Source organism: Pelophylax lessonae (assembly GCF_965119305.1).
Source record: "Pelophylax lessonae genome assembly, chromosome: 6".
NCBI lineage: Eukaryota > Metazoa > Chordata > Amphibia > Anura > Ranidae > Pelophylax > Pelophylax lessonae.
In genome coordinates this window covers 231,705,536-231,730,238 of record NC_138773.1, presented here as the reverse complement: position 1 = coordinate 231,730,238, position 24,703 = coordinate 231,705,536, and the positions used below count along the sequence as shown (strand labels likewise).

At 43.3% G+C, this 24,703-nt stretch overlaps 1 protein-coding gene across 2 annotated transcripts in view; it reads right to left on the bottom strand.

Annotated features, from left to right (window-relative positions):
* The window catches only part of FTCD (formimidoyltransferase cyclodeaminase), a 45,445-nt gene extending 28,938 nt beyond the window's left edge, over positions 1-16,507 (bottom strand). For both annotated transcript variants that reach the window (XR_014225383.1, XM_082259973.1), the window contains exons 1-5: positions 16,350-16,507; positions 6,829-7,012; positions 2,750-2,878; positions 1,610-1,698; positions 826-1,005 (exon numbers count right to left, since the gene is read on the bottom strand). Coding sequence is in view for 1 of the 2 variants with exons in the window: in XM_082259973.1 (XP_082116099.1) it covers positions 826-1,005; positions 1,610-1,698; positions 2,750-2,878; positions 6,829-7,012; positions 16,350-16,403 (636 nt within the window). In the remaining variant the exon portion in view is untranslated. The remainder of the gene's footprint in view (positions 1-825; positions 1,006-1,609; positions 1,699-2,749; positions 2,879-6,828; positions 7,013-16,349) is intronic.
* Positions 16,508-24,703: the final 8,196 nt, after the last annotated feature.

Genomic DNA, 24,703 nt, shown 5'->3' with positions numbered 1-24,703 from the left:
GGAAAATAGGGTTTCCATTCGTCCAGATTTGACGGACCGAATCGGATGTCAGCGGACATGTCTCCGCTGACATCTGATGCCCCATAGAGATGCATGGGGCATCCGTTCAGATCCACCTGAAAAACTTACAGGCGGATCTGGACGGTCCGCTAGTGTGAAAGGGGCCTAACAGTCTTTTTCTCCTACCACACATCACAGCTTCATTTCATTTTAGGAAACATGAGGTAGAACAATAAAACAGCTTTATTTTAAAGAGTCAGCCATAGGCCTGGATTAGCCTTTTTTATACAGCTGAATGAATTAGTGGGGAGGAGCGGAGTGCTTAAATTGAACATTGCGTAAGCTATTCCTGAGGACCATAAATGTTACAAAAGGGTCATGCAGATCTTTAGTATAACTGCCCTGTCAGGCTTGGAAAAAAATAAATAAATGTTCTTCTTAAAATTGACCACTTATTGATCTACCATCAACCACATAGTGCCTGCCAGATCTGGTGCAAGCTGAATGGGTTGTTTAGGTGTGCCTTCCTATTACATAGTTTTGGTAAATCTAAAAGGAGAGATTGTAGAATTTATATTTTAGAAGTCTGTTGCTGTGAAAACTAGATTATACCTGTTAGTGTGGCAAAATGCTTTACAAAGATTTGTTACTAGGCAGTCATGTACATACAGTTCTATAAAAAAAAAGGCAGCACTATAGTGGACGAGTTTGACCTGCTGTTTATTTTACTGACTACAGCAGGAATCCGACAACACACAGAAAACAGCATGTACGTAGAAGAATACAAGATAGTCATATTATTCAAACCACCATTATTTCTTTCACCTGATCATTCCCACGACCTCCTTCTCTGATGTTCAGGGCAACGCGATGAGCCAGTTCTTTAGTAGTCAGTAAATTAATATTGTATGCAATAAGAAATTTACGAGCACCACTTGCAGTTGCCCCCCAGGTTGGAACAAATACTGGATCTCCAAAATCTGGACGCCATTCTGGATTTTGTAGCTATATTTAAACAAGAAAGTCATATGTGATGGAACCCAGACAAGATATTGTGGGGAAAGAAATCCACCTCAACAGCATTACTTATAGAATTCAAATTATTATAAAGCAAAATTATTATTGAAGCATAATCTAATATAAAATTGCCAAAACCATTTATAAAATGATTACATACTTTAAATCGTAAAAGTAGCATGCACATAAAACAAGAGTTTTAAAGGACAAAAAAAAAAAAAAAAAAAAAGAGTTACTTCCGTCCTACTTAGGTTATCCTTGTAATGCCAAAAGAAAAGTGGGAACAGGATGTGGGTCTATTGGAGGAGGAGATTTAAGATAAGGTTCTAGGATCAGTCTTGCATGGCTCACTTAAAGTAGATCTTCACTGCATCTGAACACCACAAACCTAAGGCTATTTAATTCATTTTTAATACTCAACGCAAACTCCCCCATCCATCCCTCCATGTTTTATATTGGCGAGAAATCTCTTTGAAAAATGCCCCCCTAGCATTTCTGGCCATGGCCACCTTGAGTAGCTGTTAGGGCCTTATTCCAGGCCTGTAGACTTATTCTGCAAGAGTGGGTGACCCATTTTGAATACCCTCTGTACCTTAGTCGGAAGTGCTTCATACTCCCCAGCTCTCACTGTTGGAAGAGCTCTTCGACTTTCACTGCGAGCTGCCTCTCCATAAAGGTAAACTGGGAAGAAAAAAAAAATAATGTATGAGCGATTAAAGGCCAACTCCACCTTTAGCAAAATGTTACATCAGTATTTATGGTGTAAACCTGTAACCAAGTAGCCACCTCTCACCTCCAGAGAAAGTGACAGGGGTTCTTGTCCCCCCACAGCCGCTGTCACATATAAAAAATTGTAAAGGGCTGGGCAGTTCTCCACCACCACAACATCATTCAATTCACAGAAATCTGAATGAACTACAAGTCACACCTTTCCATCATGGCAGACAGACTTGTGGTTAACAATGGAACACGAATGCGGTGATCAGTGCACTTGTAGTCCATTGACCCTTCCACTGGCTCTCCATCCCAAAGAGGTTCATACAGGAGGTATGGGCAGAGGACTGGTGGAAAAGTTGCAGGTGGCCAGACATTGTCCCGTAATCCACAGATTGCTGGTGCAATGCTCTGCATCTTATACTCTTGTATCTGCAAATAAAGAGAAGTGGGCAGCAACCCTTGCTGAGCATTATACTGTAACTGTACCCCCCCCCCCCCCCACCACCACCAAATTACGCAAGTAAAACAAAACATTTTGTTCTGCCTTTTGAACCATGACCAAAGCTGGTGTAAGCATAAGAACTGTTAGCGACCTTTGGTTTAAGGCATGCAAGGATGCAGCTAGGAGGAGGCAGCAAACAAAGCTTTAACAAATAGAGAATAAAGACATCTAAGGGTTATCCTTAGCACACAACTGCTGTGAAGAAACCCCAAAGAAAAGCCATCATGAGAGAAATACAAAGATTGCCTTGTGAACCCCCATTCTGAACACACTGTTCTGGCTGCACTAGGTTCCCAGTCACTGGCCTGAAACAAGTATGCAGATCAGCAGGGATGACTTCGCTCACCATTTGTTGACTCAGAAGATCTACATAACAGCCAGGAAAAAGAGAATTTTCAAAAGAAGCTCAGCAATCTTTACATTTTTCACATTATGGGTTGATATCAAAAAGGTAACCTAAGTGATGAACAGAGAACCAGATTTATTACAAATATCAAAGATGATTTCACTTACCTGGAACATGCAGTTCTTTAGCCAGTTTCTCTGAAAATATATTTGCACAGGATACACATTCTGCCATTGTTACATTCCTGACAGGAATAAAAGGACAGACATCCAGAGCTCCCATACGGGGATGTTCTCCTGAAACACATGATTTGACAAGTTAATACAAAAAAATACTAACAAAAAGAAATGGTGATCTACTGCCCAAAAAAAATACTAAACAATTAATCACTTCAGCCCGGAAGGTTTACCCTACCCCCCCATGACCAGGCCATTTTTTGCGATACGGCCCTGCGTTACCCAAGCTGACAAATGCACGGACGTGCAATGCTGTACCTAAATAAAATGTATGTCCTTTCTTCCCCCCCCCCCACAAATAAGAGATTTATTTTGGTGGCATTTTATCACATCTGCGGTTTTTATTTTTTGCACTATAAAACAAAAAAAATATCGGCAGTTTTGAAAAAAAAAAAAAAAAAATTCATTCATCAAATAAGGCTAGTATCTATTCGGTTACATTTTTTTTTTTTTTTTTTACCAAAAATAAGCCCAATAAGTGTATATTGATAGGTTTACGCAAAAGTTATTACACAAAAGTTATAGGGTTTACAAACTATGGAATAGATTTTTTTTTCTCTCCTTTTACGGAAGCAATCAGCCATTTTTAACGGGGCAGCGATGTTGCAGCAGATAAATCTGACACGTGACACTTTTTAGGGACCAGCGACAGTGATTTATACCACTGTATAAATAACACTGGCAGGGAAGGGGTAAACGTCAAGGGCGATCAAAGGGTTAAGTGTTCTCCTAAGAAGTGCTTTCTAACTGTGTGGGGGGTGGCCTAACTGGAGGAAGGCAGAGATCTGTGTCAGAACAGTGGTTTGCCTCTCCCCTGAATGAACACTCGGGGGGGGGGGGGACCTGCTTTTTGGATACAGCCAATCACAGCTGGAGCGGGTCGCCAGCGGTGTGCGCGCCCCGGACCATGAGCCGAAGTACAGGTATGTTGGTCTGCGCAGGAGGGCCGCTCTACCGCAGTATGGCTGCGTGGGACGGTCCTAAAGTGGTTAAAGCAGCCAGCACCAGGGTTTACGATACACTATACAGTTCACCAATATTTGGAGTGCAGCACAATGTATCAAAACTTAAGTCGAAAGAAAAAAAAAAAAAAAAACCACGCATCTCTGAAAAGTGAAAGGACACTCTGAAAAGCGAGCTTAATAGTGAATAACTAAATATCCCCCTGAAGAGTGAAACCAACATGTTGAAGAGCCAGCTCAGTGACCACTATAAATACAAGAGGAATATTCAATAACACAAACAGTCCACTGAAAAGTGAACCCCACACAAACAAAATAGTCCTCTGAAGTGTGAGCTCAAAGTTGTACAAGCAGGATAGCTTGATAATTCCACTCTCAATTTGTACACTCCACAAACACACAACTGAGGTTTACCAAAGCACGTTAGACATCACAAACAGCTTTTGTATCAAGCGATGCAAAGCTGCAGCTAACAAAGCAAGCAGATTAGCATACATTATAAAGGTTATCTACTCAAGGAATAGGATAATAATTATACAAAACTCGGGTCCAGCCACATCTTGAGTCCAGAGAGCAACAAATTAATAAGAGGACTGAAGGACCCTCATTTATGAGAACGATTACAAGCATTAAAACTGAAGTATGTTTTTTGTGTTTTTTTTTTTGTTGGGGGGGTTATTATATTCAATTCTTACTTTCCTCGGGGGATGTAGTATTGATGCGACACCAGCTGCAACATGAAAGAGTCCCTTTTGGGGTCCCAGCTCTTGCTTGGGCTCAGGGAACTCTGGCCTAGCCTCCTGAATACATGCAGAAAGTTTATCTGAGGATCCAGAACACAGGCAATTAAAGCAGACCCAACCGGGACAGGGGCTGTTTGGAGGGGATTGCAGGGTAGCCTCTTGCCTATGGGCCCTGGCATTTGAGGGCACTATGAGCATTCAAGAAGAGGTCTTGTTATATAATGCAAGATTACATTTTATTACCATATTTAACAGTCAAGGAAGCCATGATAGTCTCTGCCAACTTCAAACTCAGTAAGAAGATAGATGTGAAAAGAAAGCTGGTTAATGAGATTTGGACAGCCCTGATTCTCCTTGAATACTGGTTCCGAACTGTCTGGTGGGGTGGACTCCCTGATGACTAATCAAGACTGACTCAGGTCCCAAGCTGTTTATTAACCTACTAATAATTAAGTTACTGTTAGCTGCTATCTGTTCATTAGATGTACTAATGATATTACTGTTAAAGTTTGCATGGTTTAGGATAATATGAGCAAGCTCTTATGCGATTTTGTGTGGTATAAATTCTGTGTGAGTTTTCACTAAAGAGTTCCAGTTTGCACCTAAGGTAGTGTCATCTAGTTCTTGGATGCAATTTCCAGCTATAAAATACCTGGTTCCAGAGTGAAGGAAGCTGTAATTTGGGCGAGGCACTCAGACGGGGTGCCATGCTGTCTATCACAGACTAATACTGCAGGTGTCAACACCACATCCAGAGCACAGAGAGTACCAGCCTTTTTGGACTTTAGATACTTTTCTTTGCTTTACTCAGGAGAGCTTTGCACATTACATCCAGGACTTCCTGCTTGGAATCAATCTATCCTTCATTTTAAAAGAGGGTGTTCTTCAGCCTGGAGGAGCAGATGAGCTTTAGGCTCCATTCACATATAGGAGTCTCAGATAGTGGGCAGAGTCGCCTCAATTCTGCATCATTGCAAATTGCGGGACACCCATGTGATTCCTGTGACTTGCAATGGCACCCCAAATATGGTACGATTTTGCTGCAATTTTCGCCATACGAATCGCGGGAAAATTGTGCAAACAGAATCACGCTGCACTTGTCGCCCAAAAAAGTACAAGGCGATTCTGCATGCGATCCAAGACGCCTATATGTGAATGGAGCTTTAGAGTCCCCAACTACAGTTTGTTATAGATTTTCTTGGAGCATCCCAAGGCTCACCCTGCCCCTATCCTAGTTCTTTTAGCAAAATAAATTGCAAAGAAATGTACAGCCTGTTCTGACTCGTGACTTAACTGGGGGCCTGGCTGCTGTGTGATCCTTGGACCATAACAACCAGACCAGTCCCAGGTCTGCACTACACTAGTCATCTAGACCCCTTAAACAAAAGCACTAGAGACCATGAGAAACCGCTAAGCAATTACCGGTAGTTGAAAAGCCACACCTCTAATAGACCCCAGAACTCTCCATAGAGAGGACCTTTCACGGCCAATGCTTTCACAAGGGTTGCTGTTAATCCCTTGTGAAAGCAATAAAGTCAATCAAAAAAAAAAAAAAAAAACCCAGACCACAACTGAATTTTATCATGTAGGAGAGAAATGGCCTGGGTGGGAACTGGTTGAAGACAGTCCAGTCACTAAATCCAAAAACTGCAGGAGATGATCAAATACCACCAAAAGAAAGGTGTGTGTGTGTGTGTGTGTGTGTGTGTGTGGGGGGAGGACATCAGTTGTATTTGGGTACAGCATCGCTTTTCGTTAAAGTAACGCAGTGCTGAAAAGGAAAAAATGGACTGTCATTGAGGGGGGGGGGGGTAAAACCTTACGGAGCTGAAGTGGTTAATACATATCAAAACCTATTATGCAAGTCTACTTGGCAGCCACCATGCAAGACAGGTTTGGGTAGGGTTTGTCTAATGGGCCATACACACTATAAGATTTTCTGAAGACTTTTTCCTTTAGACTTACCAAAAACCATATAATATGAGGTCAAACCTAAACACTCTCAATTTGTATGCAATCTGGCAGGCCCTTGCACTACATAGAAAAGGTAAATCTGAAGGAAATCTACCAACAAAAGTTGGATAGTGTGTATCCAGCTTAAAGATTTTACATGTTGGAGGAAAAAAACCAGTTTTGCATTGCAGATGCAGTTCACCAATTAAAGAAATTTAAGACTCTGCCTTCTGAAGCTTTGGTGCAATTTCCCATCAAAATGCACTACCCACGGAGATGAATGACAATGCATGTAAAACAACCCCTCTTGAAGGGCAATGGATAGAATCTTAGGATACAGTCACTTGCTCACCTCTATGCTTGCTCATGTCTATCATCTTAAAAGCAACCCTTGCTGCATTCAGAGCTCCTTCAATTACAGCCTCAGGAGAGCCCACAAAGGTGTAGACTGTGCGATTGGTGGAGGCTCCAGGATCGACATCCAGCAGGCGACATCCCTCCGTCTCTGAAATAGCTGCGGCCACTGCATCAATAATCTGATGATGGATATTCAGTAAATATAGGTGGTTTTATTCAGGGATATCAATTCGATTATTTAATAGCCGTTAAAAAGCTTTGTTTTGCAGTAATAAACATATGAAAATAAGCAAAAAGTACAGCTGTTAATTGATCTTGGAACTTTTTAAATGAAAGCCTACAAGAACAACTTTCCCGAGAAACTTTACATTTTGTTTATAGCGGAAACTAAAAGTATATACAGCCGCTATTGTATATACAGAAAATATACAGAAGAAGTTACACATTTTTTCCAGACTGGATTCCAGACCTTCATGGAGCTTTACTTTACATATGAATGTGTGGGGGATAAGGCAGCCCATTCATTTTGATCTATGGAGGGCCAGCCCTGCCCATAATCTAGAAATTCTTGAATAAAGATATCACCACGGTGTGTTTAGTTGCCAGTAATTACAATATCCATAGATTTTGTGTTCAGGACATTTGTGTCACCAAAAGTGTGAACCAGATTCACCGTTAAACTAACCCCAGCCAAAATGTTCTGTTTTTCCCCCCCTTTTTGTTTTGAGTCGAGCGGGAAAGGCTTCAAACCTTGGTCAAGCTTTCATTGCTGTCAGTGACCACATTGAGTCTCAAGAGATGTAACAAAATAAAAAGGAGTCTGTTCTTCTTAATTTGGTGATACCTGTCAACAGGAGAGGAAGATAAGGGCATGGTCCCCAACCAGGAGAACTATGAAAATATTTTGAGATTTTAACCTTTTTTTTCCTCTCCACAAAAATAACTTTAATTCAGATTGTAAGTCGAAAAATGTGTCATTTTATATAGCCATTTTCATAGTTACATAGTTGAAATAATATTAAGCCAACAAGATGAGGAGCCCTCTTCCCTGTCAAAGGAATTCATGAAGGGTTTCATAGACACCCTTTAGGCCCCTTTCACACTAGTGCGACTTGTCCCGCGATTTTGGACCGCAAAAAAAAAAAAAAAAAAAAAAAAAAAAAAAAAAAAAAAAAAAAAAAAAAAAAAAAAATCGCATGACGAGTCGTTTTCCATTATTTTCAATAAACCCCATTCATATCAGTGCGTTTTGAAGTCGCACCAACTTCAAAGTAGTTCCTGCACTACTTTGCCACAATTTGATTGGGTTTTGAGCCATAGCCTCCAAAATCGCGTCAAAATCACGTCAAAATTGCGCCGTAAAAATCGCGTCGCATAAGTGTGAAAGGGGCCTTAAAATTCAGTCAGAGCACAGCACCGGGTTTACCAGGTACACAAATCTCTCAGTGTCTGCACTGTATCCACACTGGTACTCCTTCAATGCACTCCCTTCCTGGTCGCTGCGCCTGCCTGATCGCTGCGCCTGTCACACTGACAAGTTGAGGTGGGTGGTCCAATTTTGATTTGCAGCTCGCTGCAGTGGATGGATCCATAAATCGCTATTCTATCCTATAGCAGCTGTCGAATCCGCCCACTGCCAAATTCTATCAATCAAAAGCACAGCAGACATGAAGAATTGGTCTCTCAGTTCCCCATCAGGCTCAGATCGCCCAGTGACAATTTGGGGGGTTTTTTTGCCCTTATTTAGGTATAGTCATCACCTGTGCGGGAAGGCACTGCCAGCTCTGAATACTGGTGTACCTCTATACGCCAGCCCAGAGTTGGTCTTAAATACCACCAGTTTTCTAATCTGAGAATATGATATGAATATACAGTGGGTACGGAAAGTATTCAGACCCCCTTAAATTTTTCACTCTTTGTTATATTGCAGCCATTTGCTAAAATCATTTAAGTCCATTCTTCTTCCTCATGAATGTACACATAGCACCCCATACTGACAGAAAAAACACAGAATTGTTGACATTGTTGCAGATTTATTAAAAAAGAAAAACTGAAATATCACATGGTCCTAAGTATTCAGACCCTTTGCTCAGTATTTAGTAGAAGCCCCCTTTTGATCTAATACAGCCAGGAGTCTTTTTGGGAAAGATGCAACAAGTCTTTCACACCTGGATTTGGGGATCCTCTGCCATTCCTCCTTGCAGATCCTCTCCAGTTCTGTCAGGTTGGATGGTAAACGTTGGTGGACAGCCATTTTTAGGTCTCTCCAGAGATGCTCAATTGGGTTTAAGTCAGGGCTCTGACTGGGCCATTCAAGAACAGTCACGAAGTTGTTGTGAAGCCACTCCTTCGTTATTTTAGCTGTGTGCTTAGGGTCATTGTCTTGTTGGAAGATAAACCTTCGGCCCAGTCTGAGGTCCAGAGCACTCTGGAGAAGGTTTTTGTCCAGGATATCCCTGTACTTGGCCGCATTCATCTTTCCCTCGATTGCAACCAGTCGTCCTGTCCCTGCAGCTGAAAAACACCCCCACAGCATGATGCTGCCACCACCATGCTTCACTGTTGGGACTGTATTGGACAGGTGATGAGCAGTGCCTGGTTTTCACCACACATACCGCTTAGAATTAAGGCCAAAAAGTTCTATTTTGGTCTCATCAGACCAGAGAATCTTATTTCTCACCATCTTGGAGTCCGTCAGGTGTTTTTTAGCAAACTCCATGCGGGCTTTTATGTGTCTTACACTGAGGAGAGGCTTCCGTCGGGCCACTCTGCCATAAAGCTCCGACTGGTGGAGGGCTGCAGTGATGGTTGACTTTCTACAACTTTCTCCCATCTCCTGACTGCATCTCTGGAGCTCAGCCACAGTGATCTTTGGGTTCTTCTTTACCTCTCTCACCAAGGCTCTTCTCCCCCGATAGCTCAGTTTGGCCGGACGGCCAGCTCTAGGAAGGGTTCTGGTCGTCCCAAACGTCTTCCATTTGAGGATTATGGAGGCCACTGTGCTCTTAGGAACCTTAAGTGCAGCAGAAATCTTTTTGTAACCTTGGCCAGATCTGTGCCTTGCCACAATTCTGTCTCTGAGCTCTTCAGGCAGTTCCTTTGACCTCATGATTCTCATTTGCTCTGACATGCATTGTGATCTGGAAGGTCTTATATAGACAGGTGTGTGGCTTTCCTAATCAAGTCCAATCAGTATAATCAAACACAGCTGGACTCAAATGAAGGTGTAGAACCATCTCAAGGATGATCAGAAGAAATGGAAAGCACCTGAGTTAAATATATGAGTGTCACAGCAAAGGGTCTGAATACTTAGGACCATGTGATATTTCAGTTTTTCTTTTTTAATAAATCTGCAACAATGTCAACAATTCTGTGTTTTTCTGTCAGTATGGGGTGCTATGTGTACATTCATGAGGAAGAAGAATGAACTTAAATGATTTTAGCAAATGGCTGCAATATAACAAAGAGTGAAAAATTTAAGGGGGTCTGAATACTTTCCGTACCCACTGTATACATGTGTCAAGGTTACAGACACTGGTGCAAAAACTTGCCTGAATTAGGGATAAAGTTCAACTTTTGAAAATAATAAAATAAAATGCACCTTTTCTGCAGGTGTAAAAAAAAATGGTGCCTTTATTTTTTTGCTAAGGAGCCTGCAGAGCATTGCACCCATGATCAGCAGATTGTGGGTGCAATGCCAGGCTCCTGCAGACTCAGGACAGCCCTATACTTCTAGCTCTGATACAGGCAGGCAGTTACTTGAGAGTAGTAAGATCAATGAACTATGAGAGTGCTCACCGGTGCCCTCGCAGTTCATTAAGGCCCCTTTTAAAACGGGCTTTCCGATCAGGTCCGCCTGTCAGTTTTTTGCCTTGTGGGCATCTGTGCTCCGGGTTGCAAGTCGGCTACCTTGTAGTCTGTTCACACCTTTACCACGTTTTATAAAGGTGGATGTGCTGGCATCTGCAGATGCCTCTTTTCGACCGCAAGGTTTTTTGCTGGCTGCTGTTTGGAGGGCTTTTGGCCTTCCTTGAGGGTGTTTACTGTTTGTTTTCAGGTGGGCCTCATCTTTTGTGCTGATGAGTCTTATGTTGCCTGGTCGGCTAGGTTTGGCCTTGGGGACTTGTTCTTTCCTGCTGTTCCCACCCCTCATTTTATGGCACTGCTTTGGGACATCCCTACTGATATGAATCAGAGAGAACTGCATCCGCCAATGAACGATAGAGAAAACTGGATTTTTGTAATGGACCGTAAAATCCTTTTCTCTTAAGTTCATTGACGGACGCAGTAACCCCCCCCCCCCTTTATTTTGAGTTGGGTTGGTGTTACTTTTCTGACACTGCTTTGATACAAAACTGGCATCCTACGCAGGAAGAGAGGGTATACCCTCCGGAACTGCCTATAGGCGTAGCTAGAACTTTTTTCTACCTAGAGTCCTACTCCTGTAGGGGGCAGTATTACCCTACTGATATGAATGAGAGAACTGCGTCCGTCAATGAACTTATTTTTAGGATTTTACGTTAAGTCAAAAATCCAGTTTTTTTGTGACAGCTTGTAGTAGCTTTTTAGAAACATTAGCGTTTTATTGAGCTAAACAAAAAAAAAAAAAAAAAAAACACACACCCTGATGGGGCTCAAATAATAAAAAAAAAAATCATAAATTATTAGGTCTCTGCCTAAAAGCTAGAAGAAGTTATTGAGCATAAGCTTCCCCCCCCCCCCCCCCCCAAAAAAAACCCTCCCCTCATTTTTCCTTTTTTTGAGCTTTAAGGTTTTTCACAGCATATAGTGTTAACACTAGGGTTGCCCCCTCATCTCTTTAAACCAGGACACACATTACACGGGTTCTGTGGCGGTTAAAGGGGATATTTAACTCATTTAGTACTTTATGTGCATTATTAGCCTCAGAACCTGTGTAATTATTATGGGTCCTGGTTTGAAAGGGCTGAGGTGGCAACCCTAGTTAAAGCGGTAGTAAACTCGGCCATTAAACTCCTACCTACAGGTAAGCCTATGATAAGGCTTACCTGTGGGTAAAATGAATATCTCCTACTAAACCTGCACGGTTTAGGAGATATTTGCCCTGTATGCAGCCGCAGACACCAGCGGCGCATGTGCTCTGAAGGTCCGGCGGACCTTCAGAGCTCTTTGCCAGCTCCTCGCTGGAAAGTAACTTCCGTGTGCATGCACGGGAGGGACGTCATCGCGGTTCCAGCCACTCACAGTGCCGGAGCCGCCGAACCTGGAAGAGACGCCAAGGGAACATGACGGCTCCCTCATCGGTGTCCGGGCGACCATGTCGGGGCTTTGTTTTAAGTTATTTCATAATGAGCGAGTATGGGATGCATACTAGCTCATTATGCCTTTCTCCTGCAGGGTTTTTTTTTTTCTTTTTTCTCCTTTTGTTTGAGTATACAACCGCTTTAACATGCATTTAAGCTACAGCTGTATTGCTACTGCTCCATAACACTCTGGCCTGTGCCACTAAAAGCCTATATGTGCATAAACACAGAACAACATGGAGAGGCATTTTTAACCACTTCCCCCTTGGCGCACTGCCCATTTACGTCAGCAGTGTGGCAGCTGCAGGCAAAATCACGTTAATAGGAGTAATCTCTCCTGGGAGGAGCTAGGGGGCGAGCGCTTGCCCCCGATCGTCAGCGGGGAAGCCAGTGCAGGTGTCAGGCGGCTCCGATTGCCGCCTGACACCGGCGATCTCTCCCTGCTGACAGAGAAGGACGGACGGCTGATGTAAATACAGCCGTCTGTCCTTCTCCCTGCAATGATCACAGAGACCATGTGATCCTGCTATATAGGATCACATGTCTCTAATGATCATTTCAAAAGCCCAACCCCCCCCACAGTTAGAATTACTCCCCTAGGCTTACATTTAACCCCTTGATCACCAATAGTATAAACCCCTTCCCTGCCAATGGCATTATTACAGTAACAGTGCATATTTTTAGCACTGATTACTGTAGTAATATCACTGGTACCCCCAAAAGTGTAAAAAATGTCAGTTAGGGGTCCGATCTGTCGGCCACAATGTCGCAGTCCCGCAAAAAAAAAAAAAAAAAAAAAAAAAAAAAAAAAAAAAAAAAAAAAAAAAAAAATCGCAGATCGCCGCCATTACTAGTAAAAAAAAAAAAAAAATATAAAATTACAAATCTTTCCCGTAGTTAAGAGACACAATAACTTTTGTGCAAACCAATCAAAATACGCTTATTGCGATTTCTTTTTACCAAAAATATGTAGCAGAAAACAAATTGGCCTAAAATGTTTAAAAAAAAGTTTTTAATTTTTTTTGGGAATGTCATATAGCAGAATGTGAAAATGCGACAATTTTGAAAAAAAAATAAATACCCTTTTTTTGTTTATAGCACAAAAAATAAAAATCACGCAGGTGATCAAATACCACCAAAAGAAAGCTCTATTTGTGGGGAAAAAAAGGTCATCAATTTTATTTGGGTACAGCATTGCACAACCACGCAATTGTCTGTTAAATTCACGCAGTGCCGAATCGCAAAATATGGCCTGGTCATTAAGGGGGAAAATCTTCTGGTCCAGAAGTGGTTAAACTGGAGAAAAAAGAAAAAAAAAAAAAAAAAGGGGGGGGGGGGGGAAGACACCTGACGCTGCTAAAAGCAGCTGTGAAAATGCCCTGTGTGCGCATGAAGCCTTAGTGTTTTTTTTCTGTCGAGAAAACAGTCCCAAGTACAATTTTGTTTTCTACTCCTAAATGCTGAAGCTTAAAAAATGCTTCTAGCATAAAATAGTGCGCGAGGACGCATAGGACAACACTATTAGCTTCTAGAAGCTTTTAAAAAACATTAGTGTGCATGGAGCCTAAGGGCTCTTTCACACGGTCCGCCTCCGTAGGCGGATCCGTGCTGCTCAGCAGGGATCGATCCACCGATCCCCGCTGAGCCGGCGGATGACAGCTCCGTCTCCGCTTGCAGTGCGGAGAGGGAGGTGTCACAACTCCCGCTGCTCTCTATGGGGGATCGGATGAGAGCGGACCGCCTGTCCGCTCTCATCCGATCCCTGGACAGATGGAAAAATAGGGTTTCCATCCGTCCGGATTTCACGGACAGGATCGGATACGGATGGCAGCGGAGGTGTCTCCGCTGACATCCGCTGCCCCATAGAGCTGCATGGAGGATCCGATCAGATCCGCCTAAAAAAAACTGACAGGCGGATCTGATCGGATCACCTGTGTGAAAGAGCCCTTAGGGTGGCATCATGCAGTCAGGTAGCGAACACCTTCATAATCAAGTCCGCAATAGCTGCTCCCATAAATCTTTGGCAGTTAGTTTTACAGAATCAAATTTACCAGCAGTGGTGGACAGAGTTTTTATTTATTTATTTTTTTTAAAATTCAAAAGTTTGTTTTTTGTTTTTTTAACACCACTACTATTCCTTTATATTGCCTTTTAAAAATTACAAATGCAGCAATTTAGAAATTGGATGAAAAGGTTTGGCACTGGGAAACACATTTTGAAAGAAAATAGTGCATTTTATATACACAACTATATAGATCAGACCAAAAACGAAGGACAAATGAGAAGGTAAAGCCCTGTACACACGTAGCGATTGTCGGCCGAACGATCGGCCGTCTTTTGTCCGGTGCTGTCCTGTCGGTTGAAAAGTGCTAAAGACTGCACACGAATTTTGTCGGCCAACAACAGCCGACTGCAGAAGTGATGTCATGTGATGGTTAACTTTCCGTGTCTTTTTTTCTTTTCTGAGCATGCCCAGTCTTGCTCATCTGCTGTTTGTCGGCCGAATTCTGTACTGACTGAGGAACAATCGGCCGTTCTGGTGTTGGCCAACAAAAAATTTAAAGCCTGCAGGACAGATTCTGTTCGGCCGAAAAGTCGCAGTCGGTTGTCGGAAGCATCATACTAACAAGCCGACAATCGGCCGATCGGACGTTGGCCGAATATTTACGGCCGACAATCGCTACGTGTGTATGGGCCTAAAGAGGGACTTTTGTTCCAAATCATGGACAGTCCCGCTAAATCAAGGACAGTTGGGAGCTATGCACTCACGTTGAACCAAATCAAGGGAGATAGTGATTTGAAAGTACCTTGGCTGTTTCACTGGTATGCACAAGGAGATTTAGGCTGGCCATACATGATACACTTTTCTGTACAATTTTCCTTCAACTATGTAGTACAAAGGCCTGCCTACTTGGATACAAGTGAGTGCCGGTTCACACTGATGCGATGCGGGAAGGCTGCGAATTCGCAGCCTGTTCCCGCATCGCACACGCACCCCAGGCAGTTCACACTGCCATATGCGATCCGCTGGGGGTGTCAATGTAATCTTAACGACACCCCCAGTTTGATCGCATATCGCAGTGCGATCGTGCAGTTCGCACAGGATCGGATCGCACAAGTGTGAACCGCTGTGCGATCCGATCCTGATGCGGCAGCAAAAATGCCTCCTGTGCGTGTTTGCTGCGGGTGCGATGCGAATTTAGCCATAGAAACTGTATGGCTAAACTCGCACCGCACAGCTGATCGCATGTCATGTCGGAGCAGTGCGCTCCGACATGACATGCGAACCCCGCACACGCAGTAGTGTGAACCGGGGCTGAAAGTGTTTAGCTTTGACCTCATATTATGTGGTTTGTGGTAAATCTAACAGAAAATTGTACATGTAGGGCCAGCCTAAAGCTGGATACACACTATACAACTTTTGTTGTTTGATTTCCTTTAGATTTACCTTCAACTATGTAGTGCAAGGGCCTGACTGACTGCATACAAATTAAAAGGGTTTAGGTTTGACCTCATATTATATGGTTTTGGTAAATCTAAAGGAAAAACTCTATAGAAAAAAAGTGTATAGTGTGTATCCAGCTTAATTATCAATCTTTGTTGTGCATTAAGGCTACGTTCACATGTTAGCGTAGTGGACCGCGGGCAGAATCACTGCGGTTCTGCCCGCGATCCAGAAATCATTGCAAATCGCGGGACACCTGTGCGTTGCCGTCGATTTGCACTGGCACCCCAAACGCTGTGCGATGTTGCTGCAATTTCCGCCTGCCGAATCGCGGCAACACCGCACAGCGTTTGGGGTGCCAGTGCAAATCGACGGCAACGCACAGGTGTCCCGCGATTTGCAATGATTTCTGGATTGCGGGCAGAACCGCGGTGATTCGGCCCGCGGTCCGCTATGCTAACATGTGATCGTAGTCTAATGCACATTATGCCACAGGCCTTAAGGCAGTCTATGCATTTGAATGGACTTTCTGACACACCAAAAAGGTGCATGCACTATTTTTAGCAAGACCACGCATATAGAGATATAACTCCAAATTAATTTACACCATTACGGTAACAAGTTGCAACACATTATGCACTGCAGTGCCATTCAGAATTATTGGAACTGCAGAGCATAAGATGCATTGCCACTCATTATGAGAACAGCGTGAATCTGGCCTTAGGAATATCTCAAGACAATGTGACATCTTTCTCTGAACACCTGGAAATGAATTAGAATTTTCCTTACCTCCTTGTTCCTTCCTTCTGAGAAATTTGGGACACATTCCACTAGTTTGGACATGGTCTCTTTCTCTTAGGCCCTTCTAGCAGAATAACTTACTCCCCCTATGAAGCTATCTCACTAAACTTTCTAAAAGTCTGCTGTTTTCAGGTGTTAATAATTAACTAATTATCTTTGGCTTCGGCTGATCTGAGGGAGGATGTGTCTGTAAAAAGTGTACAAAACAAAATGATGTCTGCAGGAAAGGGGGCGTATGTCCAGACAAACACCAACAGTGACTATGTCCATTTAATATTTAACTGGTTGCTGTGCACATTTTTGCCAAGCAAACAAAAATGAAATGATTGTATACACATTTTAGGATCCTTTATGCTAATACATTAATTCCAAATCTATTCTATCCATTTCAGATTTATTTAACCACTTAAGCCCCGGAGGATTTTCCTTCTAAAAGACCAGGGGGTATTTTGCGATTCGGCACTGCGTGACTTTAACGGACAATTGCGCGGTCGTGCGACGCTGTACCTAAACGAATTTGACGTCCTTTTTTTCCCACAAACAGAGCTTTCTTTTGGTGGTATTTGATCACCTGTGCGATTTTTTGATCACGCGCTATAAACAAAAAAAGAGCGACAATTTTGCAAAAATAGCAATATTTTTTACATTTTTTTATATGAAATTCCCCCAAAAAAATGTAAAAATCAAAATTTTTTAAAATTTTTGGCCAATTTGTTTTATCCTACCTATGTTTGGTAAAAAAAATCGCAAAAAGCGTATTTTGATTGGTTTGCGCAAAAGTTATCGCGTTTACTAACAAAGGGAAAGATTTTTGTCATTTTTGTTGTTTTTTTTTTTAACGCGTAATGGCGGCGATCTGCGATTTTTTTTGCGGTACTGCGACATTGCGGCGGACAGATCGGACCCTTGACTGACATTTTTGACACTTTTGGGGTTACCAGTGACATTTCTACAGTAATCAGTGCTATACATATGCACTGTTACTGTAAAAATACACTGGCAGTGAAGGGGTTAACTTTATTTGGGAGGGAGGGGCTGTGTGTGTCCCTAGGGGCGTGGTTTCTACTGTGATTGGCTGTGGCTCTAGCTGTAAGGACACTGATCAACGGATCTACATACTAGATCCGAGTGATCAGTGTCTTTATAGCGAGGAGAATGACAGGCAGCTTGTTTACACAAGCTGCCTGACATTCTCCCTCTCCCCCGACGATCGCCGAGTGGCCGGCGGACTTCGGGTCCGCTGGTCACACGCGCGGGGGGGTCCGTGACCGCGCGGGAGCGGTAGCGCGCCTCCGCGGGCGCGCGCTCGCTCCCCAGACCCTCCCAGGCTAGTGACGTTAATTAACGTCACTCTGCCTGGCAGGGGCTGACCGCCGCAGTAAATCTACTTGCGGCGGTCGGCAAGCGGTTAATAAGATAATGCAAAGTGCAAAATCCCATAGCAACCAATCAGAATGAATCTTTTGCTGATCTAAATAGAATGAAATCTAGTGACTGCTTACTTATTAACCACTTGCCCTCCGGAAGGTTTACCCCCCTTTATGACCAGGCCATTTTTTGCGAAACGGCTCTGGGTTACTTTAACTAACAATAGTGCGGTCGTGCGACCCTGTACCCAAATAAAACGTATTTTTTTCCCACAAATAGAGCTTTTGTATGGTGGTATTTGCTCACCTCTGCGGTTTTTATTTTTTGCGCTATAAACAAAAAAAGACCATCAATTCTGAAAAAAAAAACTATATTTCTTACTTTTTGCTATAAAACATTTCCAAAAAAAATGTAAAAATCTAATTTCTTCATTAATTTAGGCCAATATGTATTCTGCTACATGTTTTTCGTAAAAAATAAAAATCCCAATAAGCATATATTGATTGGTTTGTGCTAAAGTTCTAGCTTCTACAAACTATGGAATGCATTTATGAAATTTTTTTTTTTCTAGTAATTGAGGCGATCAGCGACTTATAGTGGGACTGCGACATTGTGGCGGACAAATCGGACCCCAAAGGCCCGTACACACGTACCGATTGTCGGCCGTAAATATTCGGCCAACGTCCGATCGGTCGATTGTCGGCTTGTTAGTATGATGCTTCCGACAACCGACTGCGACTTTTCGGCCGAACAAAATCTGGTCTGCATGCTATAAAATTTTTGTTGGCATACACCAGAACGGCCGATTGTTCGTCAGTCAGTACAGATTTCGGCCAACAAAAGCCAGATGAGCAAGACTGGGCATGCTCAGAGAAGAAAAAACACACGGAAAGTTAACCATCACATGACATCACTTCTGAAGTTGGTTGTTGTTGGCCGACAAAATTTGTGCGCAGTCTTGAGCACTTTTCAACCAACACGACAGCACTGGACAAAAGACGGCCGATCGTTCGTACTGGGCTTAACTGACACTTTATGGGAGCAAGTGACACTAATACAGTGATCAGTGCTAAAAATATGAACTCTCACTGTACTAATGACGATAGGCATGCGCAAGGGGTGTGCCTGGGCACACCCTAATCCTGGGGTTGGCAACCTGTCAATCGTGATCTACCCGTCGACCACGGGTAGGTGACAGGTAAACTGTGATCCTTCCTTGCTGACCCCCAGAACCTGGACAGGAGGGGCGGCGGGGGTGACATTTAGTGTAACCAATCTGTATTTTTCTCCTGCATCAGCTGAAAGTAGGCTTCTCCTCCTCTCTCTCTCTCGCTGACATTCATCTTCCACAGGAGGAAAATACAGGGGGTGAGTACCAATATATGACAGCCCCTCCACCCCTCCTTTCACTGTTCCTTTTCTTTCTGCTGCCTGGGTCCCCCTTGCTTTCCCCTCCCCTCATTGTTTCAGGATGGAGAGCAAGGAGGGGGCCAGTAAATATGTCACACACACATATGTGTTGGAGCTTTGAGGTGCACACCCGAATGCAATAGGTTGCGCACATCTTTGCTAATGACACTGGTAGGGAAGGGGTTAATATCAGGGACGATCAAAGGGTTAAATGTGTTCCTAGGGAGTTCTTACTAACTGTAGGGGATGTACTTGTACTGTGGGAAGGTAAAGATCCGTGTTCCTGCTTAGCAGAAACACAGGATTACTACCTCCCCTTCTCACAGAACGGCGATCTGCCTGGTTTACTAGGGATGGGCCGAACATCCCCCTGTTCGATTCACACCAGAACATCTCGAACAGGGAAAAGTTCTAGCGAACATGCAAACTCTATTAAAGTCTATGGGACACGAGCATGAAAAATCAAAAGTCCTCATTTTAAAGGCTTACATGCAAGTTATTGCCATAAATAGTGTACGGGGACCTGGGTACTGCCCTGGGGAACATGTACCAATGCAAAAAAAAGTATTTTAAAATGATTGCTTTTAAAGGAGCAGTGATTTTAATGGTGCTTAAAGTGAAACAATAAAAATGAAAAAGTCCTTTAAATATCGTGCCTGGGGGGTCCCCTTAATGTGCCTGTAAAGTGGCGCATCTGTACGATGTATTGAGTCTGCTGCAACAATACTGACATTTCTAAAGAAAAAAATGTCACTTAAACTTGCTCGTGGCTGTTATGTATTGTTGGCTCCTGGCAATACAGATACAAAAAAAAAAAAAAAAAACATAGTAGAGTATCCGGCATAGGCTCTGCATGTCCCTCCTAATGCAACACATACACCTGTACGAGTGTGTAGGACAAAGGACAACATCTTTGGAGGAACTCTGCATACAACACTGCACACAAGTGGCTCATCTCTGAGTTGGGGAATCACCTTGATGCACAGGTAAGATGTTACCTTTGTGCTAGAATGAGTAACCCTGTTAAGTAGCCCAAAGAACCTACCCAGGGGTTGGCCCCCTATGTGACCCACGCTTGGCACCCAACAAGTTAATTGGGAACATGGAAGAAGTGTCACCCACACCTGCCCCCTACAAGCTCATTACAGAGTGCCTGGGAAAGTGGCTAAAATTCATCAAGACATGTCTCTGAAACTAATTTGATACTGTAAGACTTAATGGAAATGTGGTGTCTTTCACTGAACAGAGGGATACATGCAGGGCTTTTTTTCAGCGGGAACGCGGGGGAACGCAGTTCCGGCACCTCCAGAACTGAATGTACGTAATGGCAAGGGGTGTGCTGGAGGGTCTATTGATGCTGGCTAATAGGGAATCTATTGCTGCTATTTTTGCAGAGGATGGAGGTCTATTGTTGCTTGGGAGGTCTTCTGTTGCTCATGGGGATTTATTGTTGCTGGGGTAGGTCTTTTGTTGCAGGGAATCAGTCATTGCTGGGAGGGATCTACTGTTGAGGGTGGGGTCTAATGCTGCTGGCTGCTGGAGAGTCTATTGATGCTTGATGTTGGAAGTCCATTATCGCTGGGGTGTCCATTGTTTCTAGATCTATTATATTGCCTTTCTTATTATTGTTAATTCTCTAAAAGGGTTGGTACCGGGGGGTGGGTAGGAGGTGAAACCAAGGAACAGTGCTCGGGGGTGGGTAGGGGACGGAGTCAAGGGGTGACTCAGAAGAGAGGAGTTCCTGCACCTATTCTCTGAGAAAAAAAGCCCTGGATACGTGTCATTGTACCAGTGTGTTATGTAAAGTTCTCCTTCAAGAAAATCGTTAAAAAGGTATTTGGTATCGTTACTCTGAGTAACAGACCTCTGGCAGGAAATATTTGAGAAAGTGAGCCTCTGGCCAGAAGTATTGGTGGCACAATATGGCAAAATTTCTCTAAAAGACAGGTATGTGTGTGTCCTATCTGAAGAAGAAGAAGCAGTGTGGGACCTGGGATGGCTTTGTGGGAATTGCTGTTCAATTCAGGTCCCTTACATTCAACTTCATTTCCCTGTATAAGAGAATGTGTAGGTGGGTGCCTACTAAAGTGCTGCTACCTCACTGTATAATGGTCTCTATGTGTTGCTTTTGTATTGCGTTGTGTACTGTAATTGTAAGGGCTGCTGCACCCTGGGAGTTAATTGTCTGAGAATGTTCTCTCCCTGATGTACATGACTCTGCCCCCTGGTGGAGGCTATAAATATTAGGAAAAGTCTGCCTCTAGAGATTGATTGGTCCATGTATGGGAATGATCAGAGGTCTTTGGGGCTTTGCTCTTTAGCACCCCCCTTGACGGGAACCCAGTCTGGGTACCAGGACATGGACATTTGCTCTATCATTGTACTCTAGCTAACAAAGGTATGGGCTAGATACTAGGGCAGGGTACCAAGGGCACCAGGGGTAGCACTACCAGCTTATGTTACTCTGAAAATCTATTATGCTGTTTCGTGAGCAGACATTCTTCAATAAAGAATTTAGTTGATGAAGAGTCTTTGCCTGGTCTGAAGTTATTCAAGGTCTCATAGTGATGTATGCATGGTGTAGCACACATCTAACAAAGAGGGGGAACATTTCAGCAACCTTTTGGGATGCAGTACAAGAAAACCACGTATTTGAAAATGCGGCTCAATTAACTCAGTGGGATATGAAGCAAAGCCACTAAAAAAGGTTTACCCAGCAAGACAAGCAGGAGGAGAAATGAAGTTGCTATGGGTAACCAGGAATGAGTGTAAGGTACATTACAGTAGGTCATAAAGTGTGGTATCTGGCATGGCGGTGGCTCCCCTGGGAGCGAGGGGGTTGGTAATCTGGCTCTCTCCCCAGAGGTTGGCTCCCTGAAAGTCTGAAAGTATGGGGTACTGAACCCATGTTACAGGGACCCATAGCTTATCTGCATGGTACAGGAGTGTGAGGAAGTTAGGTAAGTGCACACATGAGGTTCATGCTAGGTACACAGCAGGACCCCATTTTGTCACTGGGAGTGAGGTGGTAAAGGTACGGTGGACTGGTGGAAAAGGCATGGGCTCAGTGGTGTCCCTCCTAAATGCAACGTACAAGGAGGAAGGTGTGTAGTGACATGAGACAGCACTCTACAGTAGGACTCTTTTATTGCTGCAGGAGAAGGTTGATTTACTAAAGGCCAATATACTGTGCACTGAAAGTGCAGTTGCTCTAGATCTGAGGGGAAGCTTTGCTAATTTCTATCATCCAATCGTGCAAGCAAAAATGCTGTTTTTTTTTTTTTTTTTCTTGCAAGTGGTTTTCTTTGCCTCATTTACTAAGCCGTGGAGCAAGTGCACTTGTAATGCACAGTATATTTGCCTTTCATAAATCAACCCCATTGTCTATGGCTTGTCTCTAAACCAGGGAACTGCCATAAATTTGGATCTTGCACAAACGCAGTCCTCTCCCGAGCTTAGGCATTGGCAAGTGCACACACGTGCAAAAGGAACACCCACGTGCACCTGGCCCCACATACAGGTAGATCAACATGCATCTCTAATTCCAGGTTTTAAAGAGAGAGTCCTTTTACCTGCAATTCTTTAGGTTGGGGGCAGGACCCAAATAAATGGCCATGCACTCCATAGCACATACACCTCATGTTGATGTACACAAACTAAGTGAATGTAGCCTCAAACTACTGTGTGATAAGCTTATTACTTTGACATTTTGGCTAAATATGCATGTGGTAAAATCTGTACAAATTCCTATACTTGGATGTTTTGAACTTGATTTAGTAGTTTGGTGCCATTAGTTGCTATGGTGGTTTTTAAACTGGAAGAAAACATCTCTGAGAGCAGCAGTCATTTTATCAGGTGAGTGGGAGAGCCTGCAGGCAGGGATGGTCTTATTCCTGAGTATCTGAAACAAACCAGATGCTTCACTGGCTGGTGTTTATTCGTCATTCTGGTCAAACAGGTTTTCACATCTACAAGGTTTTTTTAAAACAAATACTGCATTACTGTAGATCGGGGATCCTGAAATCACATGCAGAAGCAGAAGCAGACAACATTTATAACACAGATGAGGAAAGAATATTTATACTGAGATATATAATGGCTTTATTGTTGACGCTGCCTTTGTAAAAAAAATACTAATTGCTTGACTGTCATGCTGACCTAATGGCTATGAATTAATGATACAGAATAAGCAGCAGATCAGGTGTTCAGACTTGGCTTTGACTTACCCGTTTGTTTAGTCTGTGACTCAGAAAGTATTAAAGTGACTGTGACGGTGTTCACCGTCACTGGGAGTGAGGGACAGATACTTGAGGGACGCTGAGAGAATGGTTTGGATGGCTTCAGATAGGAGAGTGATATTTGTCAACTGTGTCTCTCAAGAAATGTAGAGATTTAATTCCACTTTGCACTGTGAGGCCTGTTGCCTGTTGACATGGAATCTGTGACACCTAGATGTGTATTCCATGTGTTTCAATGTGGTAGACGGACAGACTGTCATTGGCAGTCATGTCTTATTGTCTATCTATTGAGCTGGGGTGTGGATTGTGTTAATTCTGCCTGTCCCATTGTTAAATGTTAATGACCTCACATTGTTCTGTCCAGATGGCCAGATAATTAGTTCAGGTTAATTCTGTTTCTGTATACAATTTCATCTGCATAGGATAATGTAATCAGGCAACCCCTGACCTGTGTGTAGTAATTTGATCAGGACGGGCTCATGTGTGTATAAATTGAGTGTGAAACTGTTCAATAAAGAAGAAGGTTCCAAAACTTGTACAAGCTAAGTTATTGGCTAGCTTTGTATGAGGGCGGCTGGGAAAATCTGGGATATTAGGATATATGTTCATGACTGCAAGGAAGCCGTATACTGACGGAAGACCACAAGTACAGTGTGGGTCGGCGGTTCCATTACAGTGACACTAAACTCCTGTTAAAAAAAAGGAAACCATTCAAGTGTAGCAAGGTGTTTGGCTAAGAATAGAGAGTGAGAGAAGTGATGGCTGCAGCTGTCCTCTGTAGCTTCTGTCTTGCGGTGCTGAACTGGCTTCATCAGCAAGAGGAGAGAGCTGTTGAGCAGGAATTTTAATTACTAAGGCTGTAAAGGACACAGCTTCCTCTCTTGCCATGAGGAGACCGTACATCACTGACCAGAGTGCACCCTCACTGCTGTATCATGGTGGCCTAAGCAGAATCCAGAATGTTCAGGTGTGCTGACAGCCAGAGTCACCTGGTGGTGATGAGCTGCAGTATCGCTGGAACTGGTGAGCTGCTGCTGTTGGAATTTATGATCTGCTGCTGAAACTGAGTCCTTTGGGAACTGACCATAGAGCCACCAAGTAGCCTTATAGTTGCTTAAAGGTTTAATAGGAACTATTCTCATGTGCACCAATGGTACAATTGGGCCCCAATGCTAGCTGGCTAAAGAGTTAGAACAAAAGACTGTCCCTTTACAGCTGTTACACAGAGACCTTCTCTTGGGGAACATTGTACCATATCCTAGCCATTCTCCTAGAGTTCGCTCTGCACTAAAGTATCATTATCCATAATTGCAGTTGATGTTTATA